The sequence below is a fragment of the Rattus norvegicus genome, chromosome 1 (genome assembly GCF_021556685.1).
Source record: "Rattus norvegicus strain SHRSP/BbbUtx chromosome 1, alternate assembly SHRSP_T2T, whole genome shotgun sequence".
In the NCBI taxonomy this organism is placed as follows: domain Eukaryota; kingdom Metazoa; phylum Chordata; class Mammalia; order Rodentia; family Muridae; genus Rattus; species Rattus norvegicus.
This window is the reverse complement of record NC_141534.1, coordinates 164,261,882-164,281,901: the sequence shown is the minus strand read 5'-3', so window position 1 is coordinate 164,281,901 and position 20,020 is coordinate 164,261,882. Positions and strand designations below refer to the sequence as shown.

Genomic DNA, 20,020 nt, shown 5'->3' with positions numbered 1-20,020 from the left:
AAGGTTACATGGTAGTCTTATCTAAGTAGCTGGCTAGCTGTGAGAAGAAACTATTGTAGATGTTCTGAATGTGGCTTGGAGTCTTGGGGCTTTGCTAAATCATACATTAAATCTCTCCTGGCTTGTTGAGTGAACCGCTCTCCTGGAACAAAGTGTACAGAACAGAGACAATACACCATCTGCCCAGGTGTGTGCCAACAGGAAAATAAATGTGAGAGCGTGAGGACCCAAAACACTTTGCTATTTTCTGCAAATATAAAATGACATTTTATTTATATCTCCTTAGGAACAGAATCTAATTATGCATTACATCCTAGCAATGGTCAGTACCAGCTACAGAACATTATGCTGCTTTTCATCTCCCAGTTCACCTTAGTGGGCACGGCAGTCACAACGATCACAGACTATTTTTACAGAGGAAGGTGAGAGCTTTCTCAAATGTGTTTTGTTGCTTAGAGAGGGCAAGCAGCTTCTCACCATGGAAACAATCAGGTTGCTAGGCAGGACAAGGCCAAGTGTGGAAGAATGGTCCTTAAACAGATCTACTAAATAAATAGATCCTGCGACTGGCAACTTTCTTCAAGTTCTGATCAATACCCATGAAGTAACTGCTTGGCCTTTATCCAAACACTTCTTTCTTCAATGCTTCTTTGTCTTGCTGACAAGACAGCCAGTCAACACTGAAGCATACAGCCTGATCCAGGCGTACGTGATGCCCACTGCACAGTACACCGAGGTCAGCAGCAAAGGGATGAAGGGGTACTTCAGCTTCCACGAGGTAAAAGGGAATAGAAACTCACAGCAGACTTCCAGAGGCCCCAGGCCAAGGAGGTACAGAGTTTCCATCCAATTAAAAAGAGGTTTTTCTTTTCTGAAGGAGAGAAGTCTGATTTTAGATGAGTCACACCCTGGTTTAGCAGACATTCCCAGCTAGTATTTCCCACCTCCACTCCTGCAGTGGACGGCCATGCTGACTTCAAAATACTGCGTTTAGAAGAGCCATTGATGCTGTGCACTCCGTTATCTCAACGATTTAACCTGCCACATTTACCTATGCTGCCCAGATAAAATTGTCTTGTACTCAGAAGACAGATGGGGCCTCACTGTGACAATACCGTAAAACATACATGGAATCAGGGATTCTAAAAACATGCTTTATTCTAGTAAAGTACAAGTCATACAGAAGTCAATAACTTACTAACTTCTGAATCTTTCAATTCAGGGCCTTATGTACAGTGCTCATGTGTGCACATTACTGACCACTTTCAAAACACAATCCCCCACTGAATCCTCCTGTGTACACAGAAAACTTTACCCTCTGAACCATCGCTCCAGCCCCAACTAAAAATACATTTGAAATCCTGACCATTTAAGAGCAATCGTCTCACAGAAGGGACTAAATATGACCCTAAGTGTGTGTCTACAGTTACCTGAACAGCGTCCTCAGCGAGGAGATACTGTACACAGTGAACAGGGACATGAGCAAGATTTTAATGGGGAGTTCTGTTAAAGACAAAAACACGGATGACGGAAGAGCGCACGGACATTGTGAATACCCCCTGCTCCTCCTCCTCCTCCTCCTCCTCTTCCTCCTCACTATGTTGACCAGTGCCTCTAGTTCCTCAGTGCTGGGACTGAAGGTGTACGCCATGGTACCTGGCTAACCGCTTCTGAGGCGTCTAAATATACTCAGTGCTAGGAGCGAACTGGAGGGATTGTTCAGAGAAAGAACAGTTTCTCCTTCAAGAAGACTCCCAGTCACTTAGGTTAAAGTGCAGTGGCTTTAGGCCAGGATGGAAACGGCACGGTGTGCAAATGCAGCTGCTTACCTGGTGCAGTGAAGAGCAGAGGGAGGAGGGAATAGTGTCCGGTTGTCGTCAGAATCAGAAAAATTGTCGCATCTCCTGCTTTTTCCACAGCCAGTAGGCTAAAAATAAAAAGTCTTACAATAAATCCTTAACACAAGTGAAATGTGATTGCAAAGCGCTTAAATAAACACGTCTATTATCAGGCCTTGCTAAAATGAACCCTTTATAAAATGAACACTGATAATTCTGTGAAGTCAATACTGGTTTTGTTGTAAGTCCAGTTCAAATGAGAACTAGCTGTGTCTGTTTGGAAGAAGGCTTTGTCCAAGTTTGATTACTTCATGTGTATGTTTGTCTGTGTGTATGTCTGTGCATGGTTGGTGCCCATGTAGGTCAGAAGGCATCAATCAGTCTCCTGGAACCAGAGTTACCACTGCCAAGTGGGTGACTGGAACTGAACTAGGTCCTCTGGAAGAGCAGCTGGCGAGTATTCTGATGTGCTGAACCGCCCCTTGAGGCCCTGGGTGTTGTTTTTAAAGTAACCAATAAAATGTTCCAAAGAGAAAAGGGGAATAAGATAGATATCCCACTCTCCCTGGGTTGGGGGGAAGAGGGAGAGGGAGGGAGGGAGGGAAGGAGAGAGAGTGGGGGCAGAGAGACAGAGAAACAGAGAGAGAGACAGAGAGAGACAGAAACAGAGACAGAGACAGACAGACACATTGCTTTGCTGAGTAGGATTGGGAACTGCTTAGCAGGGACAGACAGGGAAACTGTACTCAAGAGTTTACTTCCAAACATACGGCTAATCCATAGATAATCCCTGAACCTTCAGGTAAGAGCTTAGAGTTTGCTCTGCTTGTAGTCTGGAAATTTTATGGCTCCTAAGAAAACATTAAATGCTTTTTCATGACTTGAAAAAACCCTCAAAAACAGAACAAGCCGATTCTATGTGCAGGACTTCAATGAGGAGGCGAGTGAACATTGATTCATTTACGGTGAGGAGATCACAGGATTCGGCAGCATAAGCTCTGTGGAAGTCCTGTGATCTGCTAGCTCTGTGACTTAGCAGTTTTTGATTTGTTTTTGTTTTTTTAAGATTTATTTATTTTATGTATATGAGCACATGGCCACTCTCTTCATAAACACCAGAAGAAGGCATTGGTTGAAAGCCACCATTTTGTTGTTGGGAATTGAACTCAGGACCTCTGGAAGAGCAGTCAGTGCTCTTAACCACTGAGCCATCTCTCTAGCCCTGTGACTTCCATTTAAGGCAGCCTCTTGGTGTAAAGCTCAGGATGGCCTTGAAGTCATGATCCTCAGCCTCCTCAGTACAGGGGTACAGGCATGTGCCACTACAACAGGTCTAACTATGTAAATTGGTAAATAACAAGCTCCCTGGGCCCTGGTTTCTGCAGATTCTAAGATGGGAATCACACCAATTTATCCTAATTTCCCCAAAACATGCAACCAATATGACATGAATGAAACAATCAAACAGCTCTAGAAAAGTCTACAGTGGACATATGTGGAGCCACTTTGTAATACTCAGTCCTCACTTGGACTAACAACATGGACAGGAGATCCTGGGCTATTTTACTGATGCCAAGGAGCCAGCCTTTCCCAGGGATGCTCCCACCCAACACCCAGACCTACTAGAGTATTAATCATCAACATATGGGACCAACCCATGGATCTTCACACATTTCAGAATCCTCACAGGTCTAAAGATCAAGCCAACTGGCCGTTGTCTTCATGTATCCCACACCACCGGACAAGTCTAGAACAGGCAGTCATTAGACAGCAAGACACTGAAACATGCCAACTCTCTGAGCCGTCTGCTTACCTCATTGGGAGAATCGCAAGGAGTATGGCTTTTTCATGGACATGCCACCCAAACATGAAGGAACTTAAGGCACAAAGAACCAAGCATCGGAGAAAGCCTCTGGGCCCTTGGGGTTTAAACCAAAGACAGAAAACAGAGGGCTAGAAACAACAGGCAAAGACAAAACGTCAGTGTCATTAAAGTCAGCTTTGCAGGAGCAAGGCACAGGTAAGCACAGGCTGTGAGGTCTTTGAGTACTGCACTGGAATAATCTGTCACTCTGGACAGGCCCCCAAAGGTAGCTTTAGAAAAAGAAAATGCAAGCCCATAGGAAAATGTATCTACTTCATTAAAATGAACCTTATCCAAATTAATAAATGGCGACAAGTCCTGGGATATAAAATTTAACAATGTATTGTCTGTATAATTAGCTAATATTCATTCAACTGACTAGGTCAGACTATAAAATTTCACAGATGTTTGGGGATGGCACATTAGATAGAGTTTGCCAGTTTCGTGAGCAGTGAAATTCAGAATACAGCCTTTGCCCTCTATATACACAGCTTCCAAAGCTGAGGATTTAGGATTTTTTTTTTAATATTTTTCTTCTTTCTCTCTCTCTGGTATTGTATGCATGTGTAAGCACAGTTGTGGGGGGAAGGGCATAGGCACACAAAGTGGTCAGAGGAGGATGCTGGGTACTGTGCATTCTATAATTGACAGGGTCTCTTTCTGAACCTAGAGCCAGGCTGGTGTCCTCCTGTTCCCCATGCTGCTTGGTTAAAGGCACGCATACATGTGTACCCATGCCTGGCAGTGCATCATGTTTTCACTCACTGAACCACAGCCCCAGATCCAAGGTTGAGGTTCTAGTACTTTTAAACATCATCTGAAACCTGTGACTGAGTAGACCAGCATCACCCCCATGCCAGCATACAGCACTGCCAACAGTGAAGTGAGGCCAGGTGTCTTGCCAGGAGCTTGTGATCACTTAGAAACCAAAATTAAAGTGAATGTGTAATATCCACAGGGCTGAGTTGTTTATGTTGACTCCCACCGAAACCATCACAAAACTGAAGTCACCAAGCACTCACAGATGTGAATGAGGCTCCAACAGCACTCGACTCACAGCAGCTTTTGTTTTTGAGACAAAGTCTTGCTATGTAGCCGGATTGGCCCCCAAGGAGCAACGTTCCTGCCTCCACCTCCCCTGAGCTTAGGCTGCAGGCTATCAGTGCCATCATGCCTGGCTTCACAGCAGATTTTCATCTGATGAGCGCTTCTGTTTCTCATAATTCATTATTACCATCGAGACAAAATATCCTGTTTTCCAGACACATTTTGATCATTTAGCCAAGGACGAGAAACACAAAACAAAGCCTGGATGTTCTGCCACAAAGATTTTCTTTCTCCCCAGCACGCTCCATGCCTCCTACTCGGGCTTTTCTTTGCCTCCTGCCAGGATGGACAGATGGCTTAAACAGTCACTGGCAAGCCTCTCTCACAGAGGCTTTTCTGTAATCCTCCCTCACTGTGTTCAAAGTTACCCTCAGAACTGCTAGGAAATACTCCAGTCTGCAGGATTTCAGCCATGGAATTTACCCTGCAGTCGGAAGAGCTTGGAAGCTGAAGCCCAGTCAGCGCCGGGACAGGAGAAGCAGAGGAAGCCTCAGCAAATGAGCGCCACACGCCAAGTTCTTACCAATATGGCTATCAGTGTGCAGATGAGGGTTGCCGAGGGGGAGACTGAGGGGAGGACAGTGTGCTGGGACTGCTGGACCAAACCACTTGTCATTGAGGCCCTGGGGATCTGGCTGGGATCAAGAAGCTTCAGTTCCAAACCTAGAGAGTAAGCAGGCATTTTACTTTAATCAACAGGATTCCATCTTATGAGTCAGATCCTGGAGCAACAATCTTAAGAAGCTACTAAAACTTACAGCTGCTCACAGCTCAGTTTCCTGGGTTTAAATCTATGCTGTGTTGCCTCCTATGCTGATGCTTCTTTCTGGTTTCAGATGACAATCTACAGCTATAGACTGACACTAGAGTAGGCTAATGTGCTGCGTACAGGAACCTGGTGGGCAGGCAGCATGTGAGCAGCCATCTTCCCTAGCACTTAAACAAAGCAAGCTATTTAAAATGCAGACCATGGTGCACCACAACTTCGAACCTTTCACTCCTGCAGCACTCGGTTCATAATCCCACATACAGCCCAGTCTTCATTGACGTGTCACCTCTATCTCTCCAGCCTCATGTGTGCTAACGAGGCTTAGTCTCCACGGACTCGGAGTCCTCAGCACAGCACCCTCAAAAGCTGTGTCTCTGCTCATGAAACTCCCTTTGACTCATTCACTCTGCCAAACTAATTCAGTCACACAAACAGAACTAAACCGAGAGGCAGAGCTGCTTTGTGAGTTCTCTGGTGCAGCTTATGTGCTGTTTTCTCTGTCATACTATCTATGTCCCTTAAATACAGAAATGATGAGGTCATTATCCCACACACAGCAGTTCAATCATTACTTTTCAGAGAACCACGTCTGGAAGAATGACGCAAACCCCACCCAAAATGAACTCCAGAGTAAAACCAGGGCAGTCAGACAGCCTGAGCACTGACACGGGCCTGTCTGTTGCCACTGAGAGCCAGCAATGTGGAGAAGACAGAGCCTACGGATGTATTTTCTAGTTACTCCTTTCCCCTTCAGTTTTTGGTTTTTATTTTCCTTTTTGTTTTGAGACCCATCTCATGTAGCTCAGGCTAGCTTTGAACTCCTGTTGCCTTCACTCAAGTGCCGGAGTTACAGCTGCGTGCCCTCATACCCTGTTCTCTCCCCTCTTTGAGACAGGATCTCATGTAGTCAACCCAGCCAAGAATGACCCTGAATTTCTCATCTTCCTGCCTCTACCTTCTGGGAGCTGGACTGCAGGTCCACCACAGTGGTTTATGCAATGCTGGCAGTGGAACTAGGATTTGCACTCCACCAGCTCAGTTAAACCCCAGCCCGATTCTGTCTTAAAACTCTGGGCTATTCCCCTGAGCTTCTGAACCCACTGCTAACTTTCCATGTAAGGCACTGGGCGCAGCAGTCTCTCTACTCAGGCGGGGTAATCAGACCTTGTACTGCACACTAGACTGAGTGGTAACTGCTTTTGAAAAACGCTAATGTTTGAAGTTACTTTGTAAGAATGCCACACTGATGATGAGTGAGGGATGAAACCAAATTATAATTTCTAAAAATAAGTGAGTAAACAAAGAATCAATTTCCTGTAAGTACAGAACAGAAACCGTAAAAGCCACAATGGAGTCAGCACCTACTCTCTTGTTCCCAGGCCTTTTTGTCCTAACTTTAGGCCCAAGTGCACAGATGGGGTAAGCTGCTCAAAGCCACATGACCAGTTGGTACCACAACTTAATCTGGGTCCCTGTGGCTCCAAAGTCTATGACTGATAACACCTTGTGTGCCTGGTCCCAAGGAGGTCAGAAGTGGGCATCAAATGCCTAGGAACTGGAGTTATAGGTGGTTATGAGAGCTGCTGTGTGGGAAGGAAGTGGAGAACCAAGCCTACTCCTCCTCTGTGAGAGCCGTAAGTACTCTTAACTGTGGGGCCAGTTCCCTGTGACTGTTTCAGACCCTAAAATTATCTCTACGCTGGAAAGGGTGTATGCACAGAGGGCGGTTTGAAGGAATCAGTTTTCTCCTTCTACTACATGGATTCTGGAACCAAACTGAGGTTGCCAGTCTTAGCACAAGGCACTTTTACCTGCTGAGCCATCTTCCTGGCTCAACCTAACATATACATTTAATTCTTGCTTTCATTCACAACAACATGCTCTGTAGGAAAGTAAAGACCAAGAATTCCCAAAGTATTGTGATGAAAGCAATACTAGGGTAATCAAATGACCTGACATGGAACCCCCTCCATAATTAAAATACTTAAAAAAATGTGTCTAAGATTGAATCTACCCACACAAGGAAAGTACTACAGCCCCAATGCCACGAGGAAGACTTGTGAGGGATGCAGTCCCTCACTTACTGCACAAGGCTCGGCCTCCAGCTCTGCTCACCCTGAGCTGAAGTGCAGGGCTGGAGACCAAATGATCCAGAACACAAATCCAAGGCCCAAACACCGGCAGGCGTTTCCACTTCCTGGTGGGACTGGCCCTTCCAGTACCCACAGTCTAAGTGAAAAAGCTGGGTACCATACCAGTTACACACAGTGCTTTGTCCAAAGCATTGTACAAGGCCCAGAAGTTTGGAGCCCAGTAGGCGTGGCAAAGGCCCCTCTTGAAAGGAAAGAGTCGGGAGAAGACTTGTGGCAGCTGGTTCTGTTGAAAAGGAAAAATGAAACCAATTAAACAGCCATCGTTTTTCCCCAAACTCTAAAATAGAACAGGAAAACTGCCTGCAACATTGTGTATAAAAAGTTCAGGGGCTGGAGATTTAGCTCAGTGGTAGAGCGCTTGCCTAGGAAGCGCAAGGCCCTGGGTTCGGTCCCCAGCTCCGAAAAAAAGTACCAAAAAAAAAAAAAAAAAAAGTTCAGCAGCCTAGGATCCCATCTTGGTTTCTCTAACTTTCTGACTGGTCAGAGAGAGGACGCATAGAGATCAGTGAATACTCATTCATGCTAGTAGGAAGTACTGTGGAATTCACACAGTCCAAGAGAGCACAGAGCTCACACAGTCCGAGAGAGCACAGCGTTCACACAGTCCGAGAGAGCACAGAGTTCACACAGTCCGAGAGAGCACAGAGTTCACACAGTCTGAGAGAGCACAGGGTTCACACAGTCCGAGAGAGCACAGAGTTCACACAGTCCGAGAGAGCACAGCGTTCACACAGTCCGAGAGAGCACAGGGTTCACACAGTCCGAGAGAGCACAGGATTCACACAGTCCGAGAGAGCACAGGGTTCACACAGTCTGAGAGAGCACAGGGTGTAGTCCATCCACACTTGCTGAAGTGTATGTGGGGGCAGGGAAGACTAGATAAGATGTGGTGTTCCCCTATCGGAATAGGAAGTAAAGATAATTTCGAGATGTGGACCAAGAGAGAAAAAATATTTGGACATTTGTCTCAGGCACTTTGCTGTGTACAAAGGACTGATCTGGGAGGCTAGGAATGTTAGTTAAGTTGGTGCATTTTAGAGGAGTCCACAGTGAGAATTAATTCTCTCATGTAAGCACAGTTCACACTACTTGAACATGCAGGGAAATGTGTGCAGAGCGCTCTACCTTGGCTCTGGTAGGAAAGGAGGAGCTCACAGTTGCTTCCCACCCTCCCTACTCCATTGCTCTTTTTAAATGACAAAACCATGACTGACATTAATTTTTAAAAAGTAAAAAGCAGAAACAAAATAAGGTGTCTTACCAAGGCTAGGAAAGGACCTAGCGAAAGAGCGGAAACTAGGAAAACGATCAGTGCCAGGGCAGTAACTCGGACAATGCTGAAGCTGTCCCATCGGACAGAGCCATCTACAGAACAGGAAAGCCCGCATTACCAGGAGCATGAAGAGGGACCTCCAACAATACCCAGGGTTCCAACACATAGCCCAAATGCGCCCACAGCTACCATCCTCCCGGCCTCAATCTCCCTAGTTCTGATCGTTGTGGATGATGGAGGATTTATAGATCAGGACCTGAGAGGCACTCGCCGTGCTTCACAACACTGTGAGTCTCATGGATCTTCCACCACTGCTAAGACTTGCCTGGTTTACTTGCCGTGAAACAGTAAGATCGCAGCAGATAGATACCATAGGCTGGGGCTACATAGAGGTAGATGTGCTTGAAATGGAGGAGGACAGCAAAGAGAAATGCCCCTTCAATATGCCTCTTCTAGGAGATAGAAAGGGAATATATCACTTTAAATTCAAGGTAGATGAAATGCAGTATGTGTTATCCTGGAGCGGATCCTAGAACACAAGGAAGACATTAGTAGAAAAGCTGATGAAATTCAAATAAACCAATGCTAGCTTTTTAGCCTTGGTGATTAGTTGTTTAAGAAGAGAGCATTAGAGGGAAACAGGCGAGGACTCACAACTATTCATGTAACATTTCTGTGCAGCTAAAAGTATTTTCAAAAAGAAAAAAACAAAACAAGACAAAACAAACCAAAGCCACCTATTTAAAAGTAGAAACCTTAAGACAAAATAAATCAGTAACAAAAAACCCTGGAGTTTTGCTATGCTATTCAGGTTGGTCTTAAACTCCTGAGTTGAAATAATTTTTCTGTCACAGAGCTTCCTGAGTGCTGAGACTACCATGTTTTGTTACCACATCCAGCTAAAGTTATAACTACTAACATCTAAAAAAATGTTATCAGTGTTTTGCTTGTACAATGTGTGCAATGACTGCAGGAGACAGAGGAGGACATCAGATCCTCTGGAACTGAAGTTACAGGTGGCTGTGAGCTGCCATGTGGGTGCTGGGAACTGAAATAAGTCCTCTGGGAGAGCAACCTGTGCTCTTAACTGCTGAGACCTCTCTCCAGCCCAATAACTGCACCTTAAGCCCAATAACTATGCCTTAGGGGATATTCTGTAAAAATAGAATGAAGTGTGGCACCCGGAATCTGCTACTTCACCGGCACAAAGAGCTTCAGGAAGGAATGCAGGCTGCCTATTGAAGCAAAGCCAGTGGGGACTGCTGCTCTGCTCACCCCGAGCTGCAGTGCAGGGCTGCAGACCAAGCAGTCCAGAATACACACCCAAACACAGACTCGGGCAGGGCTCCCACTTCCTCATGGGACTAGTCCCTTGAGTGTTCACAGTCAAAGTGAAAAGACTGCATGCCATACCAGACAAGACACAGCTCTGACCACATCACTTTACTGAAAAAGAATCCTACATGTGTATCACTGCAGCAGGTTTTCTCTATTTCTGAGAAACTTAAATTTTTTTTAATAACATATAGAAATTCAAGTAGGAGCTGGAGAGATGGATCAGTAGCTCAGAGTGTTTCTTGCTGTTCTAAAGGCCCAGGCTCTGTTCCCAGCACCCACATAATGGTTCACCACTGCCTGTAACTCTAGTACCAGGGGGTCTGACGCCCTCTGATGTCTGTAGGCACCTATATACATCTGGTGCACATAAACGCATAGGAATAACACATACACACAAAACAATAAATAAACCATTACTTCAAGATACATAGTGAGCATCAAGCCTGGTGCTGAGATATGGGCTATGTCACCAGTAACCACAAACTAATAATACATATATTAAAAAAAAAAAAAAAAAAGCTCAGTGATTAGATCACTTGAGTGTGTGTGAGACCCTGCGTTCTATCTCCAGGATGGTCTCACTAGGCTCTTGCCAAGACCAGCCCTGAATTCTCAGGTCCAAAGGATCTACCTACCTCAGTCTTCTATCAGTCTTCTAAGCAGCGTGGACTCTAGCGTACACTGCCATGTCAGGCTAAGGGGACTAAATATGGTTCTTAACCCACAGAGGTAAAGGGATAATAGATCCCCAGACGAACTTTAATAAAAGCAGTCTGAATTCTACCTACTGCATAGAAACTGGAAAAGAAGCAACTATGGCCATGGTAAACCCTTAGATAGAAACATGGATCCTTTGACTTCAAATTCAATATTTCCATCGCACTGTTCTAACTAACCTACAAGCTTCTCAGAGAAAACACCACCACCATTTACACAGCAAACGCTACTGGAGATTCCACCCGACGGAAACAGTGCAGCCAAACAGAACTCTACCCACACCTACCACACTGTAATGAAACTTTAGTATACAATTTATATCCTGCTATACATTTTATATTTAATATAATAAAATATTTTATATTTAGGATATAATTTTCTCATCTTAATAGTATCATCCAAAGAGCAGGTAGTTTGTGGAAGTATCAATAAAAATGTCTATGTGATGATATTCTGAACATTAGCTGGAGTAAATTATCTTTAACCCTCTAACATGCTGTGTGCATAAGCTGATAACTAGAAGCGGGAATGTACTTAGGTTTCCTGTGTTTACCTGAAACAGACGGGCAATGGACAGCAGCAGCAAGCCAGAGAGAAAGCCATTGTACTGGAAATGAATGTCTGGGCGATGTCAAGGAAGACGACCCTAGGTTCATAATGAAGTGTGGATGCTTTTTAGCTGTTTCTCAAAATTCAATAATCAGGGACCAAATATTTTAATGACCAGACTCCAGTAAACTTGGAGAGAGCACAGGTTTGGGAATAGAGTAACCCAGACCAAGCTCCCTTTCAAACGTAGCTAGTTCACATGCGATGATTATCACTACACAAAGAATTAGCCTGTTAGTATACACCAGAGTAAGCGGACAGGATGTAGAATACCAAGGATACGGTCCACAATTAACAACCCGAAGTTCCACAGCAATAGCACGGACAGAACAAACTTCGGCTTCTCTGTGAGGTCTTTCCCTGTTCTTTTTCCGTCGATGCATTTACAGCACCTGCAAGGACATCCCAGGAGAGAAAGAGACAACTGTTCTCTTCATCACAACAGCACAGCACTTCTGTAGAGAGCCATTCCTGACAAACTGTCCATGGTGTCCACGGTTGACCTCAGGGTCAAAGCCACATCTTTTCCTCAGGTATGCAGATCAGAAACAAGTGCTCACTTAATAAAACTAACCTCCAAGTAAGGATTTTAAAAATAAGAGGGCACTGCTAGTTCAGTCCTTAAGAGTGCAAAGTGTGGGCCAAGGGTGTAGCTCAGCTGGCAGAGCTCCGGCCTAGCAACTGAGTGCAGTACTCCAAGCCTGTGCTCTAGCTCTGACCGGTAGGGGTAGGAGGACTGGAGGTTCATCCCACTCAGAGTTAAACACGCAGTCTCCAGACCAGTCTTGGGCTGCGAACTGCAAAGCTGTAGTCCCTCACTACCTGGCTGCTGATGACAATCGTTATGTAAGGACCGGGGACGATGACTCAGTCAGAAAGTGCTTGCTGTACAAGCAAGAGGACTTGAGTTCACTCTCTAGAACCGATATTTACAAAACCAAAACCCAGACCAACCAACCAGCCAACCAACCAGCCAACCAACCAACCAACCAACCAACCAACCAAAAAAACCCAGGAAGCTAGCAGCAGTACTTGTAGTCCTAGTATTAGGAGGCAGAGTCAGGTGGATCTCTGGGGACGGTCATCCATTTTATTCTGTGAGATAGGGTTTCTCCCTGGCCTGAACTTGCCAACTGTTCCAGGCTGGTCACAGCACCACAGATCTACATGTATCTCCCTCCTTCGTAATGGGGTCACAGTGCATGCCACCATGCCTGGCAGTTTCACAGGCACTTTCTTTGCTTGTTTGTGTATCTGTGGACCATGTGCATGGCTGGTTCCTGCAGGGCAGAAGAGGGCACTGGAGCCCTTGGATCTGAAGTCAAAGGCAGTTGTGAGCTGCCAAGAGGGTGCTGGGAATAAAACCTGTGTCCCCTGCAAGAACAGCACAGCAGATGTTCTGAACTGCTGAGCCATCTCTCCAGCACAGCGTAAGATAACCTGAGTTTATTGGGATGAAACTCCTTAAGAACAGACTTTGGTGGTGCACAATGGATACATGTGCATAATGTATACATACCGTGTCCCACAAAATAAGGCATATCACAAAAGCCTCTGGGAGTGGCCAAAAGGAAAGGAAGGCAGGAAGGCACGTGGAGTTATTCTGCATGAGAAAATTGGTCGTGGGATTCTATTCGGATTAGTTTCTTCATAATACTCACAGTGTCTTCTCATACTACAACCTCAAAACCCCAACTTCTTCCCATTTCTCCACAAAACCTCTAAGAATGATCCAGTCTTTACTCTCGGGCATTTTAAAGCTCAGCTTGGGTTTTCCTGCTTTAGGACTTGTTACTATATGAACAGGGTCTGTTCCGTATACATCAGCTGTATACATTTTCTAAGTAACTCCCACACAAACAAATGTCCATATAGCATAACTTACTCGTGAACAGCATACACAAAGAGCGCATCTGTCAAGATGACAGAAAACCTCTGGAAAAGCAGTGTCCTTGAGCTGTAATAGTTCAGGTTATGGATATCAAGCATCTCTTGATCAAAGTATTTGGCAATATGTGATAAGGCGTACTCGAACCATGCAAAAAAGGGGGGATAATCCAAGGTCCACTCTGAAGTTGCCTGAGATTAAAAAAAAAAATCCAAATTAGAACACCCTCTAAGTAAATAAACAAGGTATATTTAAAATTGTTCACTCTCTAGTCTTTAGAAAGCATAATGATATGACATTGCACTTAAGATGCCCTATACACAGCAGTTTCTATGTAAGGAGAATTAAAACACATGGACATGATGCACACACCTGTAGTCCCAGCACTGAGGAGGTTAAGGCAGGAGGATTATGGGTCTTGGACCAGCCTGAGATTCTTTGGCCTTGTATCATAGGCTAGGCACTAATTATAATCTTCCTTCTCTGCACTTGTCACTTAAAAAAAAATAAAATGTGAATTACTTTTTTAATGCATACGAGTCTCTCCTGCTTGAATATAGAAGTGCCACGGTGTGCGTGGTGCCCCCGAAGGTCTGAGGAGGGTGTTGGATTCCGCTGGGACTGGAGTTTCAGGTGGTTGTGAACTACTATGCAGGGCCTGGGAATTGAACCCTATACCTCTGTAAGAACAAGCGCTCTTAACCAGAGCCAACTCTCCAGTCCCTGTTAACTCTTTTCACTGAGAATTCCTTCTCTACAGGTCCGAATGGCTCACTGGGCACTAACTGGCTCTTCATGAGGACTGGCCCAAGGCATCTCTGTGACTAAAGAGGAATAAAGAGATGAGAGGCAAGGCTCGCTCTCCGCTCGTTTTCACTTTTAAGTTCTTTCCTAAAGTCCTGGGGTTGGATTTGGGCAAGCATCACGGCACTCAGCTTCACGCCCAGTCCAGCCCTCTGCCAGACAACTGCTAGGTCTGGAGAAATTGTAATCCGTTCACACCCCTACAGGTGTAAAACACAGGAGGTTTAGAGGGCTCCGGTTAAGCCCAGAGGCTCTCTGTCTCTAGGCAACCCATGCACTGACATCTTCATATACAGAGCATCCCTTTCTAATTCCAAGTCTCCACGGTAGGATGTAAGTAAAATGACCCTGGACTTAGGAAAAGAAAAACTACAAATTCTATTTTCAGTCTCATTCTCTGAAATTACTGTTTTAACAATATATGAACAGAGTAGCAGCTTTGTAATTTACATAGATGTGTTCAGCAGGATATATTCAGAAATGATTTCTTGTTAGGATATGAACAATAAAAAGGTTTAGAAAACTGCAAATAATTCTAAAAACTCTGTCAATTTAGATTTTTACATTTATAGCTTCTAGCTGTAATTTAAAATGTCAGAGCTTGGCCTCCCCCAAAAGAGTTGCTTACTTTTTTATTGGAAGTTAAAGACTTTCTGACTTTATTCTACTGACACATTTACGGACTTTTTTTTTTTTTTTCTGTTTTTTTTTTTTTTTTTTGGCGCTTGGGACTGAACCCAGGGCCTTGCGCTTGCTAGGCAAGCGGTCTACCACTGAGCTAAATCCCCAACCCTCACATTTACGGACTTTAAAAGTAGTGAGCAATAAACACAGACATGGGCGGCTGCTGCTCAGAGATGACCATTTTCCCAGAACAAAGTGTCCCCAGTTCCCTTTCCACACTACCTAGAGCCTCTCTGTATAACACCCCTATTCCAGGGAAACCCCCAGACTGGGCAGCACAGAGGACCTCTGCTCCCAGGGGATTTTATCTGGCCATCTTTTTACCTAGATAGCTTGTATTAGCTGGCATTCCCTCCCAGCCATTCCACTAAGAGTGCTGGAGACGAGACTCAAAACATATTCACATTTTTTGGTTTTCAAATACCAAAATAAGCCGTGTGTCTGTATGAAGAGTCAAACTAATCCGTATCATGCAATAGAGATTAACGGTCTCTCTGGTGCTTTTCCTAATGGTTGACCATTCAATGCTGAGGGGTGACCGCAGTGGGCGCTCCGCACTGCGCCAGTGCTTCCGGTCGGTATGTCTTACTTAGCATCGACCTTGCACAGGGGCTGCTAAACCTGGACATCCCGAAACCACAGCCCACGCTCTGGATACTACCCACATAGCACTTTTCCTAGTTGGTGTCCACACATACAAACTGTGATACCTCACGCTAAAACAGTCATGTAAAGTTCCCAGCATGTCTCTGAAGTATTTACAGTCCCTTAGGACACCTGTCTGTAGGTTTTTCCACTTCACTGACTTGAGAAAATAAGGCTGGATGAGGTTGTAGCTCAGTTTATTAACTGAGTGCTTATCGAGCACGTCTAAGGTCTCGGGGTCCAGATCCTCAGCTACACGATGAATTCAAGGCCAGCCTGGGCTACCTGAAACCATCTTAAAAAACAAAAGGAAGAGGCTGGAGAGAGCTCGGGGTGAGTGCACACTGCTCCTGCAGACAGTCTGAGATACTCATGTTGAACAGCTCACGACTGCCCGTAATTCAGCTCCTACAGAGCTGACGCCTCTTCTGGTCTCTGCGTGTTCTTACTCACATGCGTGATTAAAACAACCCCACAACACTCAGACTGCCACCCTGTTTTAGTTGATCCTTACAGGTACGCCTATTCATGCAATGCGCTTGGAGGTCAGAGGTTGACGTTTTGTGTCTTCCTTAGTCTCTCTCCACCTTAGTTTTTGAGACAGCATCCCTCTGGGGCTCACCAACTTGGTTAGACTTGTTAACCGGAGAACTTGAGATCTGCCCATTTCTGCCTTCCCGGAAGTGGAATTACAGACCCACACCACTACACCCAGCCTCTCTTAGGTGGGTGCTGACCACCTAAGCTCGGGTCCTAAGGATTATGTAACAAGCATTTTACCAACTGAATCATATCTTGAGTCCCGGGAAAATACCAGAATACCACTGTAAAATTCCCTTAAGGGCTGAAGGCTCAGCAGTTAAGAACACTTGCTACTGTAGAGAGCCTGCTTTCCATTCCCAGGATCCACATGGTGGCTCATGACCCTCTGTAACTACAGCCCCAAGAGATACGGTGCCCTCCTCTGACCACTGCAGGCATCAGGCATCCAGCCATTGCACATGTATACACAGAGGCAAAACACTCACGCATATAATCTTTTAAAAAAATTCTCCTATCAGGAAAGGAGAGGTAGGAACCTTAAGAGCTTCCTACTCTACCAGAAGACACCAGCTCAATTCCTGGCACCCACATGAGGTGGCAAACAACTGTCTCTAACTCCAGTTCCAGAGAGGATCTGGAGCAGCAGGTCTCTGCAGTCACTTGAACTCATGCACACACACCCCTCTACATAGAGCACATAGCTAAAAATACATCTTCTTAAGAAGTCTTTTATTGGGGTGTGTGTGCGTTTGTGTGTGTGTGTGTGTGTGTGTGTGTGTGTGTGTGTGTGTGTGTGCGCGCGCGCGTGCGTGCCAGAGTTCACATGTGGAGGCAAGAGTTTTCTATTTTTTAAAACATTAATAGTGTGTGTGTCCCTTCCATGTCTTAGATGTGGAGGTTAGGGAACAAACTGCAGAGTGGCTCTCTCCTTCCACTATGAGGTAGGCTGTTAGACTTAGCTACAGAGCGTTCTTCCTGGCCGAGAGTGTCCCACTTGTGTGTCAGTTAACAGAAATCCACTTAGGGCTTTGTGCACAGCAGGCAGGTGCTCTACATTGGGCCACACTCCCAGTCCTAAAAATCTCATTAAACAGCCATAATCTAAGGCTGACTCTATACAACGTTTCTTCTGTTCTTGCTTCGTTTCTGAGATAGTGTCTGGCTATAGTTCAGGCTGGCCTTGAATCTTGATCTCCCCACCTCAATATTCCCAGTGCTGGGATTACAGGCATGTGCAGCCATGCTGGCTTACTTATAATCTTATAAGGTAATGGTGAAACTTACCTCATAATACCACTGAGATATTGGGAGGTTGTGAGTGATAGCAAGCCAATTTCGGTGCACTTCAAAATCTGTGGAATGGCTACACAAGGCAATTAAAGGAACAGAATTAGATTTTGAAACAGCTGTATTTCATTACCCTATAACCACATGCATGCACACAAGTACAATATCCTGAAACATCTCACTTATTAGTGGTCTAAAGGCCAGTCCTCCCTCTGAAGCTGTCAGAGAATCTAAGTGCTTGTGAATGCGTCTCAGGGATATCCAAGGGCTGAAAATAAGCTTCAAACTGATTCTCAGACCACAGCATGAAAGGGACTTTTTCTCACAAAAAACCTCTAACAAAATCCATAGTCTAGAAAATGCCTTACAAAAGAAGGGCTTTACATTTTAAGAATTACGTTTAAATTATTTTGTGTGTAGGTGGAAGTCAGAGGACAATGTATGGAGAGCTGGTTATCTCGTTCCGCTGTTTGTCTTGGGGATGAAACTCAGGTTGTCAAACTGGCTGGCAGGGCCCCTTTACCCACTGAGCATCTCATGAGAACAAGGGTTGTTTTGTAGCCCTGGCTGGTACTGAACTTGCTTCATCAACCAGGTTGGTCTTGAATATATATCAGTCTTCCTGCCTCTGCTTTCAGAGTGCTGAGACTACAGATATGAACAACCACACCCAGCTTCAAAAGGTTTTGTTTCATGGAGACCATGTTCTAACACTGGTTATACTCCCTGCCTCGGAAACTCTCTTGAATTGGTGTCAATGATATATAGGTGGTTTTGTGCAACAACCTCCACCACCCTGGTAGACAAAATGTGGACACACAATCCGGGCTGGCCTTGCATTCTTTTCTATTTTTTACATTTACTGATTTGTGCAGAGAGGAGGAGCAAGCTGTGGCCTGTGTGTCAAAAGGACAGCTTGAGACTTTGTTCTCTCTCTCCCAATGTAGGTCCTGGGTACTGAACTCAGGTTGTTAGGCTTGCCGACAAGTGCCTTTACCCTGGCTTTCTTGATTTTTTTTTTTTTTTTTTGACCTCCACGTCTCAAGTGCTGGAATTATTAAGCATGCAACTAGCTTAATGGTTAAAGGCTCCTGTTCACTAAATCAATTATCATTCTACCACCTACTTTCTAAGACTGGAATGCTGTTCATTTAATGATATCCTTTATCACACTTATAATTTATATTATTATTATACCCACTGTCTACACAAAGTGAGGCGGTGGGTGGCTCCTGTGCTTTTAGTTTTGACCGCACACTTATTTTCTTCACATAAATCTACATATGTTTTCCACAACCCTGTGTGATCTGGCCACTGCTTATGTTAACCGGTGCCATTTTTCTTTTTCAGCTCTTCCACTACAATGACAACTTTCTCTACCTAGAATCCTGGGTTCTTTAATATGGGGTTTGTGCACTCACTCTTTCCTATACCTTAACAGTCTTTTACATCGGTTATTCTTTTTCATATTGAGGATTTGAACTCAAACATCACCTCCTACAAGAAGAGAATCCCCCTGCCAGTCAGTTACTGGCTCCTTTATAATCCCTGTAATAGTATGCAAGTCTGCCGTTCTCAACTCCACGGAAGACGGAAGACGAGGTCCTGAAATGTTCTGTTGACAAATGCCACCCGGTCTTTTAAGCAGCAGGTCATACTGGCTGAAAGACTAGTTAGTGAAGGTGTGTGTCATTTACTTGCAAACGGAGGAGGAGGGCCCTGAAGCTCATAAACCTGAAAGTGGTTTGCTCAAAATCAGACAGCGTAAGGACTCTTCCTGGCCAGATATAGCTATATTCTAGCTCTCAGGTGAAGCACCAACCCCTGCGGTAGAAGGTTTAGCAAAGGCGGAGAGGACACATGGCCTTTCTTCCTCATACCCAAAACATCCATGCAAGTCTCGCCCACCCTGCCGACCGCGGGGCTTTCCCGTTCAGTCCCCGGCTCTGCAGGTCCTTACTAGGTGGGGATGAGAAGGCACTTAAGGAGTGTCACCCCAAGAGCCAAAGCCGAGAACCAATGGCCACTACCGGCTGCAAGCCCAAACGCCGCCATTCCTGGAGTCCCGTCACTTCCCGGACGCTGCGCATGCGGATAAGGACTGTAGAGGCGGTGCCCGTGAGCTGTGCGCATGCGCCAGCTGCTCGGGCGCTGGCTGGAGAGAGCGCCAGCATTTAAACCTCGCGCCCTGTCTCCGTAGTCTCCCAGACAGAGAGGACTTATCTGCGCCTGCGCCAACTCCTGTGGCGCCCTCCATCCATTCATTTTCGGTTTTGTAAATACATCCATTCAAATAGTAGCTGGTGGTCTGCTTTGGTTCTTGATTTTTGGTTGGTGTGGGAAACCTTCGTGAGAAACTTCCCCCAGAGATGTTCAAAGTAGTGAAGGAGACAGTTGTTACATAGATGAAAGTCCTTGAGAATAAGGACCCTTTGGAATCGGAAGTTAAATCCAGGTAGAGTTGAACAAGATACACAGCTGAAACCATTCTGATTCTAGTG

General features: G+C 45.2%; 1 protein-coding gene across 10 annotated transcripts; it reads right to left on the bottom strand.

The window, feature by feature from the left end:
* Positions 1–243: 243 nt before the first annotated feature.
* Alg8 (ALG8, alpha-1,3-glucosyltransferase) lies at positions 244–19,600 on the bottom strand. 10 transcript variants are annotated; one of them, XR_015685458.1, is made up of 13 exons: positions 19,400–19,600; positions 17,517–17,595; positions 13,554–13,747; positions 11,951–12,060; positions 11,613–11,680; positions 9,330–9,456; positions 8,993–9,096; positions 7,834–7,954; positions 5,333–5,472; positions 3,652–3,757; positions 1,830–1,927; positions 1,431–1,503; positions 244–871 (listed from the first exon to the last, which is right to left on the bottom strand). XR_015685458.1 is itself a non-coding variant. In XM_087656730.1 (13 exons), exons 7-13 carry the CDS (start codon positions 9,081–9,083, stop codon positions 640–642), a joined length of 1,035 nt encoding a protein of 344 aa, XP_087512856.1. In that variant the 5' UTR covers positions 9,084–9,096; positions 9,330–9,456; positions 11,613–11,680; positions 11,951–12,060; positions 13,554–13,747; positions 17,517–17,595; positions 19,400–19,600; the 3' UTR covers positions 244–639.
* Between the last annotated feature and the right edge of the window lie 420 nt (positions 19,601–20,020).

Excerpts from the sequence above, each read along its gene's own strand:
- Alg8 (XM_087656725.1), bottom strand. The coding sequence starts at position 13,657 with ATGCTTGATATCCATAACCTGAACTATTACAGCTCAAGGACACTGCTT. Across the intron at positions 7,955-8,992 it reads TAGGTCCTTTCCTAGCCTTG|AACCAGCTGCCACAAGTCTT; the intron begins GTAAGACACCTT and ends CCTTTTCAACAG. Across the intron at positions 1,928-3,651 it reads CTTGCGATTCTCCCAATGAG|CCTACTGGCTGTGGAAAAAG; the intron begins GTAAGCAGACGG and ends TTTTATTTTTAG.